The sequence below is a fragment of the Amphibalanus amphitrite genome, unplaced genomic scaffold (genome assembly GCF_019059575.1).
Source record: "Amphibalanus amphitrite isolate SeventyFive unplaced genomic scaffold, NRLGWU_Aamphi_draft 000715F_arrow, whole genome shotgun sequence".
In the NCBI taxonomy this organism is placed as follows: domain Eukaryota; kingdom Metazoa; phylum Arthropoda; class Thecostraca; order Balanomorpha; family Balanidae; genus Amphibalanus; species Amphibalanus amphitrite.
This window is the reverse complement of record NW_024882209.1, coordinates 319248-340931: the sequence shown is the minus strand read 5'-3', so window position 1 is coordinate 340931 and position 21684 is coordinate 319248. Positions and strand designations below refer to the sequence as shown.

At 47.6% G+C, this 21684-nt stretch overlaps 2 protein-coding genes across 2 annotated transcripts in view; both read right to left on the bottom strand.

Moving 5' to 3' along the window:
• Window positions 1-6104, bottom strand: part of LOC122365120 — a 29433-nt gene extending 23329 nt beyond the window's left edge. The window contains exon 1 of the mRNA XM_043336077.1: window positions 5987-6104. The gene's annotated coding sequence lies outside the window, so the exon portion shown is untranslated. The remainder of the gene's footprint in view (window positions 1-5986) is intronic.
• A 7056-nt stretch (window positions 6105-13160) lies between these two features.
• Window positions 13161-20218, bottom strand: LOC122365105 (C-type lectin domain family 4 member M-like). The gene is made up of 2 exons (XM_043336046.1): window positions 19866-20218; window positions 13161-13783 (listed from the first exon to the last, which is right to left on the bottom strand). Exons 1-2 carry the CDS (start codon window positions 20158-20160, stop codon window positions 13341-13343), a joined length of 738 nt encoding a protein of 245 aa, XP_043191981.1. The 5' UTR covers window positions 20161-20218; the 3' UTR covers window positions 13161-13340.
• Between the last annotated feature and the right edge of the window lie 1466 nt (window positions 20219-21684).

Sequence of the window (21684 nt, the reverse complement as noted above, 5' to 3'; positions counted from 1 at the left end):
AGCTCAGTTTGCAGTGTAGTATCACTCATTTGTCCCATGTGTGTATAAATGCATGCAAGGAACGGTGACAGCACCCAATTATCTGAAAGTCGTGAAGTGGGGCTGGAAATGAAGGAAAAGTTTTCCAGCGACACGATTTAGGACTTAAGTTCAGCAAGCAGCATACGCAGCTCGCTGCAAGAGTTTGATCAATCATAAACAACTTGTGATTGATTCAAGTTCAAAGGCTTACCTCACTTTAGCTGCGACGAAGTAATATTGTTTGATCGCTTTCATAACTGCCATTTCCTTGCCTCCGCGCTGCCTTATTTTCTGTTCAGATCTACTCAGGCATGTTTGTGTGAGCAGGTCTATTGCTCTGCTGATGGTGAAATGGCTTCTATTCTTGCCCAGAGGAAATTACTGTTCTCCTGCGTGGTTGTTTTCGGAGTCTCCAGTTTCCTGTTTCGGAATCGAGTTACCTACTGTTATGTTCAGTTCAGCTATTTCACATGAGTCTTTGAGAGTGTGTGTTGGAGGAGTGTAAGAAATCTGCGCTGTGCGAAACATATTGATACTGAAGTATCTGGTTTGTTATTGTTGTTAACCCGGCGGCCGCTGGGCCTCCGCGCCACCCGCCGGCCGCTGGGAGGGGGGGGGGGTGGTATATAGTTGCTCCCCTTTACTTCTCCGACGATATCATCGCAACGCGAAGAGACAAAGAAGCGAAACTTTGCACACATCTTCCTGAATACCAAGCAGAGGTTGTGTTTAATTTTGGTGTCGATCTCATTTTAAATGACGTCACAATGACGTCATAAGTCATATTATAGTTTTGCGACTCTCAGTTTCTTCACGACTTCACGATACATTAGATATATGGGACCAAATATAAAGGGCTGATTATTGGTCAGGAACTAGATGCAAGTGTACTTAGATGTTTTAGGATGACAGCAGGTGCTGTTTAGTTCATTTACAGTTGAGTTTCATGCTCAGCGACATCAGAAACGGTCCATATCGGAAAACGACAAAACTTTATGACGTCACTGTGACGTCATCTTAAGTGCTATAACCACCAAACTATTCTCAAACATTGCCTAGGTATTCATTTGAAGCTATGCCAAGTTTCACGTTCGTAGCTCATCAGGTCTCGGAGATATTCCACCGAACGTAAAGGGGGGGGGGCAACTTTATGCCCCCCCCAGCGGCTCGTGGGTTAACACATCCTTCGTGCTACTGAGAGGTCAATATAAAAACTAAGAGAAAGTATAGCATGGATTGCTTATATTAGACAACGGGGGCATTCCACGTCAAATCAAACACCGAAATCCGTCACCCCCTTCGATATTTCTGAAAATTTGTAGGCAGACTGGGCATGGTTCAAAACTGAGTTACGTATAATATTTTCGAAATTTGATAACGTATCGCTGAGATATAGGTCATCGAATATAGCGAAAAATGCCACACATCAATTTTTTAAATGGCTATATTTCTGGTTCCTTTTCTGGTATCAAAATGATATTAACAGGGTCTTATAGGCAATCGATAAGGCTTTGATTTTTAATTATAAAATTAAATTGAAGTGACCTTGAAATACATTTGACCTTGAATTAAAACAGAAAAATTTAAATAGCAAAAAACACGTCACCTTCGATTTGAGTAATTTTTACATATTATGTCCGTCACAATGTTCCTAACCATCTGTGAAAAAATTGGAGTGGGCCATTCATAACTTTCGCGGCAAACGCCGTTTTCATGCATCAACATCACGCAACCGCGCGTGACCTTGAAAGACAGAGTCAAGACATGCTTGCTTGTGCACACTTTCTGAAATGAATGATTGCTGATTAGTGATATCCCAAACTCTGCGAGAATGGAAATGCATAGTCATCGTAGTCAAGCATTCACCTTCCATAGCAAAAGTGTCTCAGGCAAACGGTATTTTGCGGTGAATTTTGAGCCGTGTGGAAATGCATCATGAAGTAAATTCAACGAAAACATTATCACGCAACGATATCTTCACGTCTTTTGATCTTCACTATACGAAAGAACATACATTTTTTTGTATGTATGGGGAATTTCTAGTTAATCCAATAATAAATATGGCAGTTAGAGGCCTGCTATTTAGTAACATGTCGCCGGCTGAGGCGGGCTCGGCCGATGCGGGAAACGCAGCAATCACAATTTTGTGTTTACACGTTCATATTTCAATTGTTAACCAACCGATTTTCAAAATTCTTTCACCATAAGATTGCCTGTACATTTCTTAGTCTTCTCACAAAATTTGACGTGAATCAAACGTAATCAGCGGTAGGGAGCGCGATGTAAAGACGGAACCGTTCCGTTCCGTCCCGGCACAGTCTACAATTCAGGCGGCGCGTAGCGGTCGGCGCCGGCTGCCGAGTCGCCGCGTCGCTGCGGCGACAGGATGTTCACTTTACACCGCTATTACTAGAACAGTTGTGAACCGATTTTCTTATTGCTTGCACGATGAGATGTCCAATTCAATTCTTGACAGGTAGCCATAATTAATTTCGCATTAATCTTATGAGATATTGGCGGAAAACAGGAGGGGTGGGCGAAATTCGCTCTTCCCCCTTCACTGCGCGTGCTAACATACCTTTGCATATGTGCAATTTTCTTCGAAACTTATGAATGGCCCACTCTAATTTTTTCACAGGTTGTTAAGAATATGGTAGGCAATAAAATATATGAAAATGAGCCAAATCGAAGGTGACGTGTTTTTTGCTATTTCAATATTTGTGCTTAAGAACAGAGTTAAGCAAATTTCAAGGTCATATATTTAAGTAGGTGCAATTCTAAACAAATGTTTGAGAAATTACCTAAACAGTAAGGTTTATTTCATTCAAATCAAACAAGTACAACCAAAGTTATAGGCGTTCAAAAATATAAAGATGCAACATTTTGTAAAAATTTGATGCCCTATATTTAGAAGACCTGTGGTCAGAATGTGCAAAAAATATCAATGTAATGTCCGGGGCCACACAGGAACTCGCTCACAAATTTATAATGAAATCGCTGATGGTAAGGTGCAAAACAGCCGATTTTTGTTCGATTTGACGTGGAATGCCCCAACGGTTCTTTAAACCCCAAAAGTTCACTCGAATCCCACGACCATCGGCATGCGTCATTTTGAGCTTATAGCCAAAAATGGTGATGCTTGTAAGTCATAGCATTTACAACAGGTGTGAATAAGATCAAGTGAAAAACATAATAAAGTAGGTATAATGAAACGTATTTTGCCAGCGAAATGAAACAGGACTTACAAGCCACGTCGGAGTGTGAAACTACATTTATCTATTTATAGTCACCGTGCATTTATCGACTATCACCAACAGTAAATCTCGTTTTTTGTCCTGACAGCCAGGGCTGCGGAGTCGGAGTCGGAGTCGGAGTCGGTCGGAGTCGACAGTTGTGACCGGAGTCGGAGTCGGAGTCGGAGTCGATTTTAGAAACCCGAGCCGGAGTCGGAGTCGGAGTCACCGAAAATCTGTCGACTCCGCAGCCCTGCTAGGTCTGCGGAGTCGGAGTCGGGAGTTGGAGTCGGTCGGAGTCGACAATTCTGCCCGGAGTCGGAGTCGGAGTCGGAGCTGGTTTTTGAATGCCGGAGTCGGAGTCGGAGTCGGAGTCGCCGAAAATCCATCGACTCCGCAGCCCTGCTGACTGAGCTGTCTTCATGTTGCTCTGACCATTTTTTTAGGCTAGAACATTACCGTACTAAACCGCCTTTAGTCTAAAGTTTCACCACGTGACCCGACACTATTGGAACACCCACTGTCATTTTCGGGACATGCTGCTAGCTGTTCCGGTGAGAAGAAAACTTGGCGAAGTTGTTGAAAAGCACCGTGTGAATCGTGCTCAGATTTACCAAGTCGTACTTTTAGGGCATTGCTTGTATTTCGGGCTCAACACCACGTAGCGGAATCGGTTATTGTCTTGGGTAAGTCGACAGACGATACTAATAAAACTGGTAAGGGATGAATAAAACTAAATAGATGTTAGTATTTAGTAATATATTTGTTTATATGTACATAGAGTGTGCAAAAATAAAGTGTCAAGGAAAACATAACATCTCAATAAAAAGTTGGTGAAGCGTTGCGTCAAGATAATTCAAGTCAAATATCAATTTTCATCAACAATAACGAGCGATTTAATTAAAGTGACCATCCCACCTTAACATTAGTTTTGAGTTGAGATAGCCGAATTGGTGGCCATGGCCTGCAAATACCGGTTTGGGCACTCACAACATCGAAAAATATTTTAATTCGGAGATATGGAATTTCAAACTTGCAGTTTTCGGATTATAAGGGGCTAATGCATTGAGATGCCCCCTTAGAATTTGTGACGTCAGCGGTGATCTAATGATTTTAAAACCTTATACTAACATCTTTGTGAAGCAGTGGTGATATATAGTACTAGGTCGTTCAATAAGTAAGGTAAAATCGCACTTATTTCAGTCCACCTTTGGTGTAACGACATGAAACTTGCAACATATGTTAACTGAAATCTTGTCTTCAAAATGGCTATAAGCATTTGGTATCAGGTCCCATCGATCAACCACCCCAGCCTTCAGAACTTGCACCTACTTCCAATCACCGTTTAGGCGCACGTGCTTATCTCAGCACTCCATCAAGCACTGAAAACCCGCTCGGAAAACTCCTTATTGATGTGTTTTGCCATGTCTTTTTTATTTTCCCGATTGCCTCATCCGTAAAAAGTTACTCCCAGAAACAGAACGTCTTCCGGCGATCCGAACAGATTGAAGCTGGACGGCGCCAGATCAGGGCTATACTCCAGCATTCCTGTACTGACAGAGCAAAGCCGCCCCCGGACTGATGCCTAGTCGAGCATCCTTCTGTTGTTGAGTAAATTCTTTTGGTATCCATCTCAGGCAGACCTTGAAAATATCTAACGTATCTGATGATGCCTGTAGCTGATTCGACTATAACACTTCACTCCGTAAATGAAGTCAGTCGCGCGAATGCTTTGGGTCTCCATCATCACCTCACTGACTTCACGGGTTGTGCCAGATCCAGAGGGTCCTGCAAGCATAGGTCTGCCTACCGTAGAATTTTGTCTCTTACACTGCCGTATCACTACCCACTGCCCACCACTAGCATTGTTAATGGCCATATGGCGTCATCAGGGTGCGATTTGCTGCCGACGCCAGTTTTGAGATGAACTCGAGGCTCACCTGACAAAACGGCACTTCCCAAACGGAACGGTGCTGCATCAATGTTTTCATACCGACCGTGTTCGGAGAATTTTTCAAACTCCTAAAAACGGTTGGATACGTTGTGTAGCAAATTTTTCGTAGAGTCAGATGACATATTTTATTTTGCTCAACTTGTTTAAGTTAATGAGCTATAGCACATTTTACCTTACTTATTGAACGACCTAGTATTATGCTATTTGCACGCAACATCTGTCGCAAACGCCGCACTTCCAAAATGATGTCGCTAGAAACAGCGGAGACCCCAAAAAAGTAAACAAAAGTAAAAGTCGAATATCTTGAACACCGGTGAAAATTTTTCGGTGAAATTTGGTAGAGATTCGTTTTTGCTCTTTCTGAACCGAGCGACATTACTTTCATGCCAATTCATTGACTTTTTTAAGGTAAGAGGGTCCCTTTAATATAAATGACCGTTAACTGCGCAGCGTCATTTCCTCCGTTCAAACAGACCTACTGCATGTAATCTAACACTTCAAAGCCGAATATTGTTTGAACTTGGTTCATCTTTTATGAATCAGAGACCCTACTTCCCAAAGCATTTGTACGTATAGATGTCCCAAGCCTTTCGTTTGACCAGCCTCCGTCATTCGTCTCTATAATATAAAAATTAGACTATTGTTTTTTCCAAGAAAATGATCCAACTCATAAACAGTACCATTACATATTATTCCACTTCGACCAACTTTCTGCAAACATCTAATAGCGTGTAGGTAGGTACTTATCAGGTAAATTGAGCTCACTTTTTACACCCACCTTGTTAGACGATTCTATCTAGTTTTCTCGCCGATCGCTGGGCCTGTTGCTGTTCTTCACTGGTGACCTCCAGCAGAGCCGAGCCGACCCGACCGGACCAGTGCCCGAGCCAGACTGCAGGGCGTCGAGTCGTTCGTCGGCTCCGACGCTGGGAATCCGCGCCAGCCGACGAGCGCGACGGCAGCGGCGAGAGGCGTGAACTCGGAGGTGGCTGCAAAAAGCTGATCACGTGTACGAGAAATTTCGCAAGCGTTCGTTTCCTTCATATCATACTCTTTTTCTCGTTCACTGTATTTCTACATATAGAGATGATAATGCGACAGCTGACAGAATTGTATTGTCTATGATTGAACTGGCATTGAACTATGTATTGTAGGTATACCTACCTAGAAATGGCATTGCTTATAGAGTGCAAAATGTGTAGACTGTAAAGAGTTACGCTAAAAGCAATGAAGTGGAGTGTTTGATTAATATTGTATCAGACCTACATGCCTCAACGCCCTACAGCCTCTTCTAAGCTGCATTGCATCCAAGCTTCAAAACGATTCCTCCCTGCTTTACGGCTTCGTCAGCTCACGCCCCACAAATTCAGTTATTGAGCACTTCGATCTGTGTCTGTTGTCAACGTGATTCTAACTGTTAAGAGTAAGACATTACTTCTGGTAGATATTGATGCAGAAACTAGTCATGAATTGTAAACCGCTACAAAGCCAAGTAGCGATGCCCAAGCAGTAAGCACACACACCCACGCATAAACGTCCCCACGTTCCCTGATGCAACGGGAAGCCTTACTTACTTATAGAAGACCCAGAATCTGCTCTCCGAATATCGGGTGACCTCACCAAATCGGCCAAGGCCAGGGTGTAGCACAAGCCGATAGGTCCGGCGAAGGTTAACAAGAAGAGTAACGCCTGGACGAAAAAGTATATTATACGTAATGTTACAACCACCATGTGTGATCAAAGAGTGGATCAGTCAAGATGGCCACTGTGTGGCTATCAGTAATGTCAACAAACCAAGCTTCATGCTAACGACACTCACATCACCAAAGTGAATTTGGATATTTAACCCGCGCACGACTGGGGTATTTTCCATAACGCGGCTGACGGGGGGGGGGGGTGCTCTACAGAGCCTCCCTCCTATCTCCGTAACTACTGAGCCGAGCGTCAACACTGAAACGGTGTTTCATAGTCCAAGAAAACTGTCCAACGAAACTTAACTTCATTGACCTCAAGGCAGTCGATTACGTCACAGGTCAGGTCAAAATAAAAATTATCAACATTTTAACTTCTTCACAATTTACCTAGGCTCTGGCCGCCGGCTTACAAGTCCAATCGCATCCTCATTCTTGGTTTACGCAATCCTTGGTATACATATGCGCTGCCTTAGATACCCTGAGGCCCGGGTACCGAACTTGTACTTTCAATTATCTTTAATGTCAAGGCCAGATCATACTAGGTCACAGAAGTTTTATGTCATGTATCGGTCCCGTGACACATGTTTTATGGTCGATTTGAGCCATAGAATTAAAAAAGTCGTCTGTGTCATTTGAGGCCATTTTCAGTTGAATATATTTTAGGTCAGCTCACTTTCAGGTAAAAAGGTCAATTTTTGAATTTGACATTTTTAACCCGCGCCCGGCTGGGGGTCCTGGATTTCCACGCCCTGCTGGGGGGGGGGGTGTTTGAACACCCCCTTGTAATTCGGCTCCTGGGCCACGTAGCGATACGTGGAAGGCGGCGTTCGAAAGAGCGTCAAAAATAATGACGAAATCACTTCAGTCAATTTTTTGGTCAGGTCAAAGGTCAGGTCACCAGAGGTCATTGAAGGCAAAATTTCGCCGATTTTCAGGTCGAATGTCGAAAATTTCCAAGAAGCCAACGCATAACTCGGGAACCAATAGAGCTACAGCGCCGCGGAAAAGCGCATTCGATAGCTCTATTAACCCGCGCCCCGTAGGGCTACCGGCGGACCCTACCACCCGTAGGGGGGGGGGGGCCGTTTCGGCCCCCCCCTAAGATCTCGGAAAGTTACCGGCCGATTTTCAAAATTCAAACGGCGTTCGATAGCCCCACCCGGGAACTACCTTATGACCAAATTTCATTGACCTAGGTCAAACCGATGACGTCACAGGTCAGGTCAAAGGTCAGATTTTCACCGTTCACAGGCATTTCAAGAAATGTGTTGTGAAATCGAGTTAATTGGTAATTTATCGAAAACCATCGATGGTACATTGTTCGTCAAACACATACTTTGCTATCTGAGGTCACTGATACCAGGTCAGGTCACAGCGAGGTCAGGTCACCGGGGTCACAATATGAAAGTGTCGTGTGATACATGTTTTATGGTCCATTTTACATGACAAATGCGATTATGTGGGCTAGGCAGCCTTTGGGGCCAGCCTAGGTCACGTTTTGGTGAAGGTCAGGTCAAGGTCAGGTCAAATAAGGTCAAATTTCAAAGTTGATATTTTTGCATAAAATGGGTATCGATTCGATGCAGCTCGTCACGGGGAGTCTAATGGTGGTCTTTGTTTTGCTCTACGAGGTCTAGAACTGCCAAAAATTGAGTTTGAAAATTTGACGTCATCAATTTTGAACAGTTTTTCGCTATAACTTGGCCAAAAAACGAGGTATCGATCTGAAATTCGGTATGTAGATAGAAGACGGTAGGTACTATCACATATATTCCGTTTTTTTGAAACTCAAAAAACTTTTTGGATTTTTTGACTTATATATCCAAAAAAATGTTTTTTTGATTTTTGGGGTTCAAAACTCAAAAATTTCAAAAATCCGAGATAGCAGTTTTGTAGCCCTGTCAATTCTACACCTTTTATGTCTTGATCACTTTTCTGTATCTTCAAAGCTGTAGGCCTGACAGGTCTTCTCGCGAAGGTCTTTTTTCGGTCGAAAATGACAGAACATGACGTCATTCTGACGTCATTTGTGGCCAACCTATCATAGCCTCTGAAAAAAGTTTTGGTCACAATGTGTAAAATTGATGCCCGGAGGGGTCCTGAAAGTTTGGTGGCGTTATCTGAAGCGGTTTAGGAGATATCGACCGAAAAGGACAGGGGGGGCCGTTTCGGCCCCCCCCTACGGGGCGCGGGTTAACGCCCTTTCTGAGTAATTCTCCCAGATTTAACCTAACGTCAACGGTTTTGCCTGCAGGGGGCAAAAACTGCAAAAATAGCCGATTTTTTCGGAAACAGTTTTTCTGCAATAACTTTTGACCCAAGCCCTGTACGAGCTTACTTTTACCAGCATCGTGTTCCTCTCGTCAAGACGCATCGAATGAACTATAATTTGACCTTGAAAGGTCAACTTGAAAATTTGACCTCAGGTCAAGGTCATGACCTGACCGGAAAGGGTCATGTTGCATATCAGTCGATCCGTATCGTCGAGCTGAACACATCTAAGGCGTTTTCATCGCTCTAGCATGCCTCTATCAAAAGTTATTTGCGAAAAACTGTTAGATACCATTCGTGACCTAAGATGACCTCAGGGCATAAACAAGGGTCACGGACACCATTTTCATGTTCAGTGTGTCTAAACCACTTGTAATTCGGTGTTTGGGAGTGTTTATAATGTCTTTCGTCCAAAAGAGGCGCATTTCAATTTTCTCCCATTGACTTATAATGGGGAGGTCGCAAAATTGACCTGACCTTAGGTCATCGATATCAAAATTCTGGGATATACATTTTGTACATGCTATCATAAGCGTAGGAACCATGGGTGCAAGGGTGCAGCTGCACCCACAATATTTATTCAGTGGGTGCAGACAATGTATTCTGCACCCACAATAATCTGAACCAAAAACCCCTTTTTCATCAACACTACTTCCCATGCAGCACGGCAAATTCAGGATATGTTGCCTACTATCCATCTTTCGAAGCATTTGCTACTGTGATGGTCTTCAAAACTTACATTTGTGCTGAAAAAAGGGAAATGGAGCATGTGATTGAACACATACCGAACCGATGACCCACTGTCAAAAATTTTAGCCCGATATTTTCAAAAATGGCTAAGTTGGCCGCTTTTACTTTTTGCGGTTGTCAATATTGACAATATTAGCCCTCGCATGTGTGCAGCGTTTTCCAGCTTCTAATGTGTAGGGGGATGGGGAGGGGGGTCGGTCGGACCCCCTGCCGTTCGGCCCCTGATCGAGCTAGAGCTTCGCGGAAAAAAACGAGGGTGTTGCCCGTGACCAGAGGAAGCCGATGATACCCAATTTTAAGGTCTTGCTTCATTGGTTGACCTTCCAGGTCAGGTCAATATTCCAAAAGTCGGGAAAATCGGGACCTGCTAGAACTGCGTAAAGTGAAGCTGTTATCGGGTTTTTCGGGGTGCTGATCACGAATATCTGATGTTAGTTTTGACTTTTGATCACAGATGATTTCTTCAGGCATTTAGGCCAGATCGGGTCAGGTTAGGTCAGGTCAACCATAAGGCGTCCTACCGGCTATCCATAGTAGGTGTCAACTACCACTGACGGCGTCGTAGCATGTCACGAAAGCACTAAAACTACTTCGCCGCGTAAACGTTCAAATGGATGCTAAATTCGAAATCAGCCCTATAAACTACCCTAGAAACATGTAAAACTCGAAAAAGTGAACCGAAGTCATCAAAGGTCAGTGACCTGACCTGACCTTCAGGTTACCTTCACACCCACCGTGATGCATGGGAAGAACATCATTTCACATGTTTGGACGTCTACAATCACAAAAAGACTGGAAACGCGCGGATAATGTGAGCTGACATACGCCAAATCGCGATTCCGGCCGAACATGGTCTCGAGAACCAGGTCACAGGTCAAAGGTCTTTTGGGTCAGGATCATGAAATTTTCAGAGTAGGTGTAAAACTGATCAACTCGAGGGTCCTAAAAGTTTCGTCGCGATCGGCCGCTTTTTGCGCGAGTTATTTGCGAACAACCATGGGGGGGGGGGTTCATCCGACCCCCCTACACATGCGAGGGTCAATGCTTCCAAATGCACTTATCGGTCGGTACCTTTTCGACATGGTACACCCTCAAAGCTCGTAACGAGCCTTCGCTCGGGTGTCGCTCCCTACCCCTCCCCCCCCGCTTCACCGGCCATGGCTGGATTTCTGCACCCATGCACCCACAATGTTCCAGCCGTTCCTACGCCCATGCATGCTATTGCTCTCAGCAATCGCTGAAAGTTTCAAAGCGATCGATCACTCGGTGTAGCTATGACAGACATTGAAACTTTTTATGAGGTGAGGTCACTTCAAGTGACCTGGTGACCTGACCTTGAATGAACTTGGTCTGAAATTTTTACAACATGTGTAGAATTGATGTATGATAAGGTGTACCAAAAACATGGCTGACATGGCTGGTGACCTGACCTTGAATGAACTTGGTCTGAAATTTTTACAACATGTGTAGAATTGATGTATGATAAGGTGTACCAAAAACGGCGGCGCTCCGCGCCGCCGTTTTTGAGATATTCACGAAAAACCACAAGGGGGGTGTTCAAACACACCCCCCCCCCCAGCAGGGCGCGGGTTAAAACTGACCTCTTGAGAGCGACTGCCGATGTTTTGCATCAAAATCGGATAGCTTTTGACATGACATGACATGACGTTAAATAAATAAAATAAATGAAATCGGCTGACATGGCTTCACTGTGCCGTCATTTCCAGCTGACCTATGGTAGCTATAAAATATTCATTGGGACTGTCAAATTGATGCAGCCGAAGCTACTACAAGTTTCGTGTTAGTAGGTCAAGCTGTTTAGAAGAAATTGCAGAAAAACGGGAGGGGGCTCTGTAGAGCCAAGAGTTAACCCTCGCCCGTAAACGGCGATCTGCCACCTTCGCCCATGCAGGGGGGGGGGGTTGGTGCGACCCCCCCCCCCTTGGCGTTTGAAAACGGAGCGTCGTAGAGCTTAGCGGAAAAAAACCAACGGATTGCTCTCAACGACATCTCGCGATTGGTGGTATATTTTTTGGTCCTAGGTCAACATTTGACCTACTTTTGACCGGTCAAAGGTCAAATTTTCGGAAAAATGGACTTTTTCAAATTTTCCGCGGCGATTGCGGCAAAACGGTGGGAGATATCGACTTGAAACCTTCACTATCATGTTCCTTGATCAATTCTCTATCGTTTGGTATGTATTTCGTTTCCCTAGCTCTAAAAATGGCGCGTTGGGAGCGCCGGAAGTCGGCAAGGTCACAGTCGGCGGCAGAAATTTGAAAAATCAAAATTTAAATTTTTGAAATCTGATTGTATTTTTGGATTTGGGATGTCCATTTGCTCCCTATAGAAGCTAATATTGCTGCATATTCCCATTGAGGTGACAAGAATTAGCAAAATAGTGGTTCGGGCGCTTTTCAAAAATAGTACCGGACGCTGTTCCTCTTGTGACGTCATAGCTCCGTGACCTGACCTGACCCCGTCAAGTTTCTTATACCATATGATAGCCAATACTTGCCCCAACATGCATGGGAAGTTTCATCACGATCCATCAACCGATGTCCGTACCACCGGCAGGAAACCTCGGGCGTTGGCACTCAGTTTGTGAAAATCCGGCCTGAGGCTGTTCCCTTTGTGACGTCATAACTCCGTGACCTGACATGACCCGGTCAATTTTTTTTTTTTATTAAAAGATGCGCAAGGTTTGCCCCATAAGGTACCCAAAATTTGGCGGCGCTGCGCGCCGCCGTTTTTGCGCTATTTCCGAAAAACCTCAGGGGGGGGGGGTTGCACCAACCCCCCCCCCTACATGGGCGAGGGTTAATGCGCGAGTTAATGGTACTTGAAGTGCCTTTGCGAGGAACATAGCGAGTATAAATGGTTTAACTGTTAAGGATCATTAACCTTTTCCTCGGACAAACAAAATAAAAGCCGAAAGCTACATTCAATACGGTGACCTTTCGGCTACAAGCCTTCGTCAAACCAAGAAAAGAAAAGACTAAATGTCTTTCTTAGCTGCCCAAACACAGCTCTTTTCTTGGTTTTCGGGCTGATGACAGAGCTTCCGTGACGTAAATGAAGGAATTGCTTCACGGACGGTTGGACGGTCAGCCTGTAGTCACTAGCATACCTGCAACGTGTTCGTTTTGCGTGACGCCATCGTGTAAGTTGTGTCCCTTTTCTGACGGATTATCTTCAATAACGTTATTGTTTTGAGATATTTCGTAAGATTCGGGATCATTTTAACGAAAAATATAATTTCAATGTCTAGAACTATTTAAAAAATGCTTGTTTTTACTCCCGTAGAAGTTCACACATGATGTCAACATTCTCTCGTGACGCCACCTGGATTTATCGCCTTGGAACCGGTAACTCCGAAAATGAAGGAATTCCTTCACTGGCAATGAAGGAATTCCTTCACTGGCAGTCGGGTCGATAACAGAGCGGCAGCTGACAGAGGGGGCTGAATAGCTCACTTCCCCATTGATCATTCCACTTCGCGTTCCACTGCCCGTTCGACACGACTCCCATCACAATGTAGTACTGGTTTCCGTTCATGTTGTTGGGCTGGTGATCGCCCCAGTAGGGATCGGTGGACAGGGCGGTGCCACAGCCGTCGGCGCCGACGAACTGGCCTTCGGTGATGACGTCGGTGAGACCAAGCCAGACAGTGGTGCCGCCAGCGGCAATCATGGCGCATCGGTTCTCCTCGTCAGAACGGGGCACGGCCAGGTGGGCGCCCAGCGCGGCGCACTGGCTCTCCGCTTCAGTGTAGGTCACTGCCAGGTCCAGTCGCTTCAGACAGCGGCCGGCACAGCGGATGAAGCCGGCCGGACAGGCGCAGGGATCGGATGTGTTGCCTGAGAAACGTGCAAAAGAAGCACAATCAAATGACTCTGCTTTTGAAGCCAACCGATATTTTATGTTGAAATTTTGGCCAATGAAATAAATTGTTGGTATTACATGTACCTACATATTGTAACCTCAGCACATACGGAATTGAGGGGTTGATGATTTATCGTAGACTGACCACGACCATAGGCGGCGGAACGGGGAGGGCACTGGGGCACCGTGCCCCCCTTTGATTTTGGCATTTTAACATTAGCCCTATGGGCGTTGGCATGGAAAGAATGGGACCAAAAGTCGGCAGTGCCACTGCCCCCCCCCCCCCCCTAATTGAAGGTGTTCCGCCGCTGACTACGACTTCATATCATATATTTAGGAATACATCCACAAAATGGGTTTTCAGCGTTCCACGTCATGTAACACAAGTAAAAACATTTTCCTATTAATCCACATTTGCATCACCCTTTAAAAGGCATCTGCGATACACTTTTTTAAAGACAGGAAGAGAAGACGCGTTTCTCGCATCTATTTGACTTAAAATCTGATTCCCAACATTCACCAATCATCTTACCCTGCGCCCGACTGGGTCTCAAATAGTATTTGGCATACCGATACCAAACAGATACTAAATTGATATTTGGTATTCCAATCTTTTTTATTTTTTACAGGTTTTACAGATTTTCTTCACTTGTGTACGAGAAGTTCTGAATTTCGCAGAGTTGATGTTTCTCTCGATTTCCCATGTTCGCTCGGTTGACATGTTTGGTATTTCAGCCCATGGGTTTGGTATCGATACCGCCATTATCTGGTTATCAAGTTATGTTTTAGACGAATGGGTGTAGTCACTTATGAATTACGAACGCTCCATTTGAAGTTGGCTGAGATGGCCACCCGGGCAAGAGCTAACCTACTCTGGATGATGATGTAAATAATAAACCAATTAGTGCAAGTCAAATCTATTCAAAAACACACAAAGCTTTTGACTTCAACAGCCTTGATCATTATGTCATAGGTAAGGTAAGGTATCTAACAGGGGCGCACCCAGGATTTTCCAGGGGAGGGGGCCCGGGCTCAAAGGGGCCTCCGTGTTCCGCTTGCCAGGGGGCCTTTTCTCTATCGAGGGGGCCTCCAAATGGCTTACTTTTTGACGGCCTCTGTATGTTTGGTGACGTTCTTAGCGTTATTAGTAAAGCTTAACCCTCACCCTGGCAGGGGGGTCGATGCGACCCCCCCCCCCCCCCTAAGGTTTTTCAAAGATAGCGTAAAATTGGCGGCGCGCAACGCCGCTAAATTTGGCACAACCTATGGGGCAACCTTTTTTCATGTGATCTGCAAATTTCAGGTCCGGTCGACCTTGGGTCAGGCCACCATGTCAGAAAAACGGGTACAAGGTTATGGTCAAATTTAATTTTTTATGTACCTGTCCAACGCACAGTTTTGGACTGATTTCCTTCAAACTTTCAGGATGTGCTAAGTTCACCGAGCTGTATAATATGTAGTTTGTTTTTTATGTCACTGACCTGAGGTCAGTTAGGGGTCATTACGTCGTAATGTTAAGCCTATGGGAAAATATTCAAATAACTCCTATTCGGAAAATATAGAGATGTCCGCTTCGTTGTATCCCTTTTGTTCTTTGATACCACAGTACTTAACATAATGTCACTCGGTGTTTCTTTGTTTGGTGTACTTATCTAAGGTTCAGGTCAAATGAGGTCAACTCAGGTCAAATGACGTTTGTGCCGATAACTTGTCACATAATAGAACAGGTTTCAAAATGGTATCATTCTGTTCCTCTTGAACAGCTGAGTCGAATGATATGCAACATTAAGCATTTCAACCATTCCTAAGACTTAAGTTTTACTTAAGTTGTGCACTTAAGTACACTTTAATACCTACACTTTTAAGTACACTTAAGCAAACAAAAAAAAGTATATCATTCGACACGCCTTGACGTGCTGAGTTCACTGGTGCTTTTGTTTTGCTCTATCTTAACCCTCGCCGGCCGAAGGGGGGGGGGGCGGGTGCCGCCCCCCCCATAGGGTTTTTTCGCGATAGCTCCGAACACGCTGGCGATAGAGAGCTGAAACTTGGCATACCTGACCTTTGATCCAAGCCGCATCTTTTGACACCAACCGCATTTTTGGGTCAGGTCAGGTCACTGACCTATGACGTCATAAGTGAACCTCTGCACGGTCTACAGATGTCGCAACTTCGCAACGCCCTCACTGCCAGAGGAGAAGTCACAGGGAAATGAAACTTGCAGGATCTAGTATCCATTATGAGTCCCACAACTTGTATATCTCGGATTTTTCCTAAAGGTCATACGAGGTCAGGTCATTTTCGTGACCTCACCATTATAAGTCAATGGGGAAAAATGAAAACTGCTATTCTGGCGCCGGGAACGATCTCCAACTATCTCAAGCACACAGAATCGTGATTTGATGCACTCCTTGCAAGGTTAGATGCGTCACTTTTGCAATGTTGACCTTCCGTGACGTCATTTGTGACGTCATCAAGGTCATATTAGTTTTTCGTCAATAACTCCCGATCAAATTGAGCTAGCGAGTCGGGAAAGCCACCAATGGACTCAGGAAGACCTGCCGAATCGAATGATATGCAACATGACCTCTTTCGACCAACTTCGTGACCTGGGGGTGCTGACCTGACCTTGACCTGAGGTCAACACCCCAAGTTGACCTGACCCGGACAAAAAGTATGTCATTCGACGCGCCTGAGCGAGACGAACACGATGCTGCCAAAATCGGCGCTCTGCGGCCGTTTTTTGCGAAGTTATTCACCAAAAACTGAACCGTACCTTGGGGCACTTGACCTGACCTCAGAGGTCACCGGTTGACCTAGGACCTTAAAATCGGGTACCAATCTCTGCGTCTCGTAACGGCGCACACGCTCGTTTTTTCCGCGACGCGCTAGCTCCACCAGGGGCGAAACGGCGAGGGGGGGGTCGTACCCCCCCCCCTCGGCCGGCGCGTATGTAGAAAACCAATAGGTCCGGCGAGGGTTAACCCGCGCCGGGCCGGGGGGTGTTTGAACACCCCCCCCCCCCCCCCGGCGGCTTTTCGCAGCTCCGCGCCGCCGTTTTTAACACACCTGTTCGTGCATCTTTTCCGCACATGCTGTGAAAATTTCAGACCCAGGTCTCTCAAGGTCAGGTCAGAAACAAATTAGAATGTTCGTCATGGCTACACCGACCGCACGATTGCCTTGAAACTTTCAGCGATTGATGAGAGTAACAGTGTATCTCGTGTATCCTATAAAAGCGTGTATAAAAACCTATTAAACGTGTATCTCGGAATTTCGATATCGGTGACCTAAGGTCAGGTCAATTTTGCGGCCTCTCTATTATAATTCAATGGGAGAAAATTGAAAGGCGTCTGTTTTGCACGAACGCCATTCTAGACACTCTCAAACATCGGGATGTAGGTAAAATGGACACACTGAACCCGAAAATTGCACCTGTGACCCGGAGTGTGACCCCTCGTTCTGAGATGTCCCCGAGGTCATCTCAGGTCACGAATAGTATCTAACAGTTTTTTGCTAATAACTTCTGATAGAGGCATGATAGAGCGATGAAAACGCCTTAGATGTGTTCGGCTCGACGATGCGGATCGACTAATATGCAACATGACCTTTTCCGGTCAGGTCCTGAGGTCAAATTTTTAAGTTGACTTTTCAAGGTCAACTTATAGTTCATTCGACGCGTTTTGACAAGAGGAACACGATTCTGGCAAAAGTAATGTCGTGGCTTTTTTGAGTCAGAAGTTATTGCCGAAAAACACTGTTCGTAAAAAACGGCTATTTTTGGAGTTTTTGCCCTCTGGAGGCTAAACCGTTGACCTGAGGTCAAATCTGAGGACATATTGGCGAAAGAGCGTCAAAAGAGCTATCGAATGCGCTTTTCCGCGGCGCTGTAGCTCTATCGGTTCCCGAGTTAGCCGTTGGCAGTTTCCAAAATGTTGAAATAGCCAACATTTTACCTTTGGTGACCTCTGGTAACCTGACCTTTGACCTGACCCAAAAAATGACTGAAGTGTTTTCGTACTTATTTTGGACGCTCTTTTGAATGCCGCTTACCGCGTGTCGCTACGTGACCCAGGAGCCGAGTTAGAAGGGGGTTTTCAGACACCCCCCCCCCCGGCCCGGCGCGGAAGTCGCGGAGCACCTGCCCGGCGCGGGTTAATTAGATCAAAAGTTATCAGCGAAAACTTTTGACCTGTTTTAGCAAATTTTTTACAATTATACCTCCCAAAAACCCCTAAATATTGACCTAGAGCAACCAAATTTGCACAGGGACGAGGATTTTAAGAGGGCCACCTACCTACCAAATTTGGTATTTCTAGGTGCCATAGGATCCAATCGCGAGGGGGGTCGCATCGACCCCCCCCCCCCCTCTGCCAGGCCGCGTTATGAAAAATGCCCTGCCAGGGCGAGGCGCTGCCCGGATAGGACCTCTTGTGAAGAGGGGCCTCCTATCCAGAGATGGCCTCTTTCCCAGAGACGGTCTCCTTCCAGAGGGGATCCAGAGAGAGTCCTGCCAGAAGGGGCCTCTTGTGCAGAGAGGGAGCCTTCCATCAGGAGAGGGCATAAAGGGTCTCGTTCAAGAGGCCAGAGGGGCCTCCTGACTCCTGCCCAGAAAGGGCCCCTGTGCAGAGGAAGCCTCGGGGTCTCCTGCCCATAAAGGAGCTCCTGCCAGATGGGGCCTCCTGGCTCCTGCCTAGATAGGGCCCTCTGTGCAGAAGGGAGCGTCCCATCCAGAAGGGGCCTCCTAAGCATAAAAGGTCCTCTGCCAGAGGGGACTCCTGCCCATAAAGGGTCTCCTGCCAGAGGGGGCCTCCTGGCTCCTGCCCACAAAGGGCCTCCTGTGCAGAGGGAGTCTCGGGGCCTCCTGCCCATATAGGATCTCCTGCCAGAGGGGGCCTCCTGGCTCCTACCCAGATAGGACATTTTGTGCAGAGGGGGCCTCCTGACTGCTGCCAAGATATGTCCTCTTATGCAGAGAGAGACTCCCATCCAGAGAGGGCCTCCTGCCCAGAAAGGGTCTCCTGCAAGAGGCCAGAGGGGCCCCCTGACTCCGGCCCAGAAAGGGCCCCTAAGTAGAGGAAACCTCGGGGCCTCCTGCCCAGTATAAGATTTCCTGCCAGAGGGGGCCTCCTGCCCAGTATAAGATTTCCTGCCAGAGGGGGCCTCCTGGCTCCCACCCAGATAGGGCCATCTGTGCAGAAGGGAGCCTCCCATGCAGAAGGGGCCTACTAAGCAGAAAAGGTGTCCTGCCAGAGGGGCCTCCTGCCTATAAAGGCTTTCCTGCCAGAGGGGGCCTCCTGCTCCTGTCCAGAAAGGGCCTCCTGTGAAGAGCGAGCCTCGGGGGCCTCCTGCTCATGAATGATCTCCTGCCAGAGGGGGCCTCTTGATTCCTGCCCAGATAGGGCCTCTTGTGAGAGGTGCCTCAAATCCAGAAGGGGCCTCCTGTGCATAAAAGGTCCCCTGCCAGACGGGGCCTCCTGCCCATCAAGGGTCGCTTACCAGAGGGGGCCTCCTGTGCAGAGGGAGCCTCGGGGGCCTCCTGCCCATGAAGGATCTCCTGCCAGAGGGGGCCTCTTGATTCCTGCCCAGATAGGGCCTCCTGTGAGAAGGTGCCTCACATCCAGAAGGGGCCTCCTGCCCATCAAGGGTCGCCTACCAGAGGGGGCCTCCTGGCCTCTGCCCAGATAGTGCATCTTGTGCAGAATTATAGTAGGTTAGGCAGGAAAGTCAAGTGTAAAAGTACCCTAAGCGGTGCTCAGGGGGCCTCCTAATTATGACCGAGCGGGGGGGGGGGGGGCCCGGGCCCCAAGGCCCCCCCTTGGGTGCGCCACTGGTATCTAAAGCCTAAGATACAGTGATCAAGGCTGTTGAAGCCGAAAGCTTTGTGTGTTTTTGAATAGATTTGATTTGTACTAATTGGTTTATTATTTACATACATCATTATCCAATCTGTCATGGATAATCAACTAACCTACTCTGTTTGAGTACTCAGCCCAACATTGGGTTCCATAAAGTACACAATGTGAACATTTCTCGGGGTTCTCTTTGTTTTCTTACCGGGACATTTGGACCGGGCCATGTAGCGTTCGGTGGTCTGTTGAGAGCTGACGATGGCCGGACCGCGGCAGTCGCCAGAGAACAGCCGGCACGTGCCGTCATCGGGTCCGTAGATGAAGCCGCTGCACTCTTCAGGAGAAGCTTCCTCGCACAGGAGACCGCAGTCGATCTCCGATTCAGCAGAGAGTATCTGTACAGCCGGACCTTGGAGGGACACCGGGTCCAGCCAGCGGTACCGGACCGCGGCCGCTGACGTCACCAGGAGCAGCAGCAGTACCGCTCCCGGCCGGGCCATGGCTCCAAGTGGTAAATTCGGTGGTGCATTTTGCTATTACCTTCCCTGGCTCTATGATCTGCGTGGTTAAATTGTATGAAAGTATGCACAGCGGGTACTTTATGCAAATAATGCTTGAAGCATCCTCAACAAATTGACAGTAATTTCAATGACATATTATGATGCCGACCACCAAATGTGATTAGCTAATCATAGCAAAAGGATCATGATTGCTATATTTGTGCGCACTCACAATGTCTTCGTCATGTCAAAACATATTCCGTAGATGTTATCTAGAACAGTTACGGGCTACAATGTATGCTCTTATGCTTGAGGCCGATGTTCATTAATGTTCACGTCAGGGGCGGATCCAAGGGGGGGGTCACATGGGTCATGGCCCCCCCTTGAGGCCCGGGGGCCCAAAGACCTGCCAGGGGCACCACCGGCCTATCAGGGGTATCACAGTCCTGACAGGGGCACCACAGGACCGCCAGGGGCACCACAGGCCTAGCAGGGACACCTTGGGCCTGGTGCCCCTGGGCCCTGACAGGACTGTAACGCCCCTGACAAGCCTGAAGTGTCCCCGGCAGGCACGTGGTGCCCCTGACAGGCCTGAGGCGCCCCTGCAAGGCCGGTGGTGCCCCTGGCAGGCCTGTGGTGTCCATGGCAGGCCTGTGGTGCCCTTGCTAGGCCTCTGGTGCCCCCGACAGGCTTGTAATGCCCCTGGAAGGACTGTGGTGCCCCTGGGCCCTGACAAGCCTGAGGTGCCCCTGACAGGCCAGTGGTGCCCTTGCCAGGCCTGTGGTGCCCCTGGCAGGCCTCTGGTGCCCCTGACAGGGTTGCGGTGCCCTTGGAAGGACTGTGGTGTCCCTGGGCCTGACAAGCCTGAGGTGCCCCTGACAGGCCCGTGGTGCCCTTGTTAGGCCTGTGGTGCCCCTGGCAGGCCTCTGGTGCCCTTGCTAGGCCGCTGGTGCCCCTGGCAGGCCTCTGGTGCCCTTGCTAGGCCGCTGGTACCCCTGCGCCCGGAGAGGACTGGTGCCCCTGAAAAGTCTGAAGTGCCCCTCGGCAGGCCCGTGGTGCCCCTGACAGGCCCAAGGTGCCCCTGCGAGGCCGGTGGTGCCCCTGGCAGACCTCTGGTGCCCCTGGCAGGTCTGTGGTGCCCCTGGCAGGTCTGTAGCGCCCCTGGCAGACCTGTGTTGACTGGTGCCCCTGCTAGGCCGCTGGTGCCCCCCACAGGCCTGCGGTGCCCCTGGAAGGACTGTGGTGCCCCTGCCCCTAGGGGTGCTCATGGGCCCAACAGGCCCGTTGTGCCCCTGACAGGCCTGTCGTGTATACTTGCTAGACCTGTGGTGCCCCTGGCGGGCCTGTGGCGCCCCTACAAGGCCGTAGGTGCCCCTGACAGGTTTGTGGTGTCCCTGGAAGGACTTTGGTGCCCCTGACAAGCCTGAAGTGTCAAGGACAGACCCTTTAGACGCCAGGATCAAGTTCGTCGGACTGACAACGATTTGCTTACCTGATAACGTTCCTGGTAAGTACTCACTACTC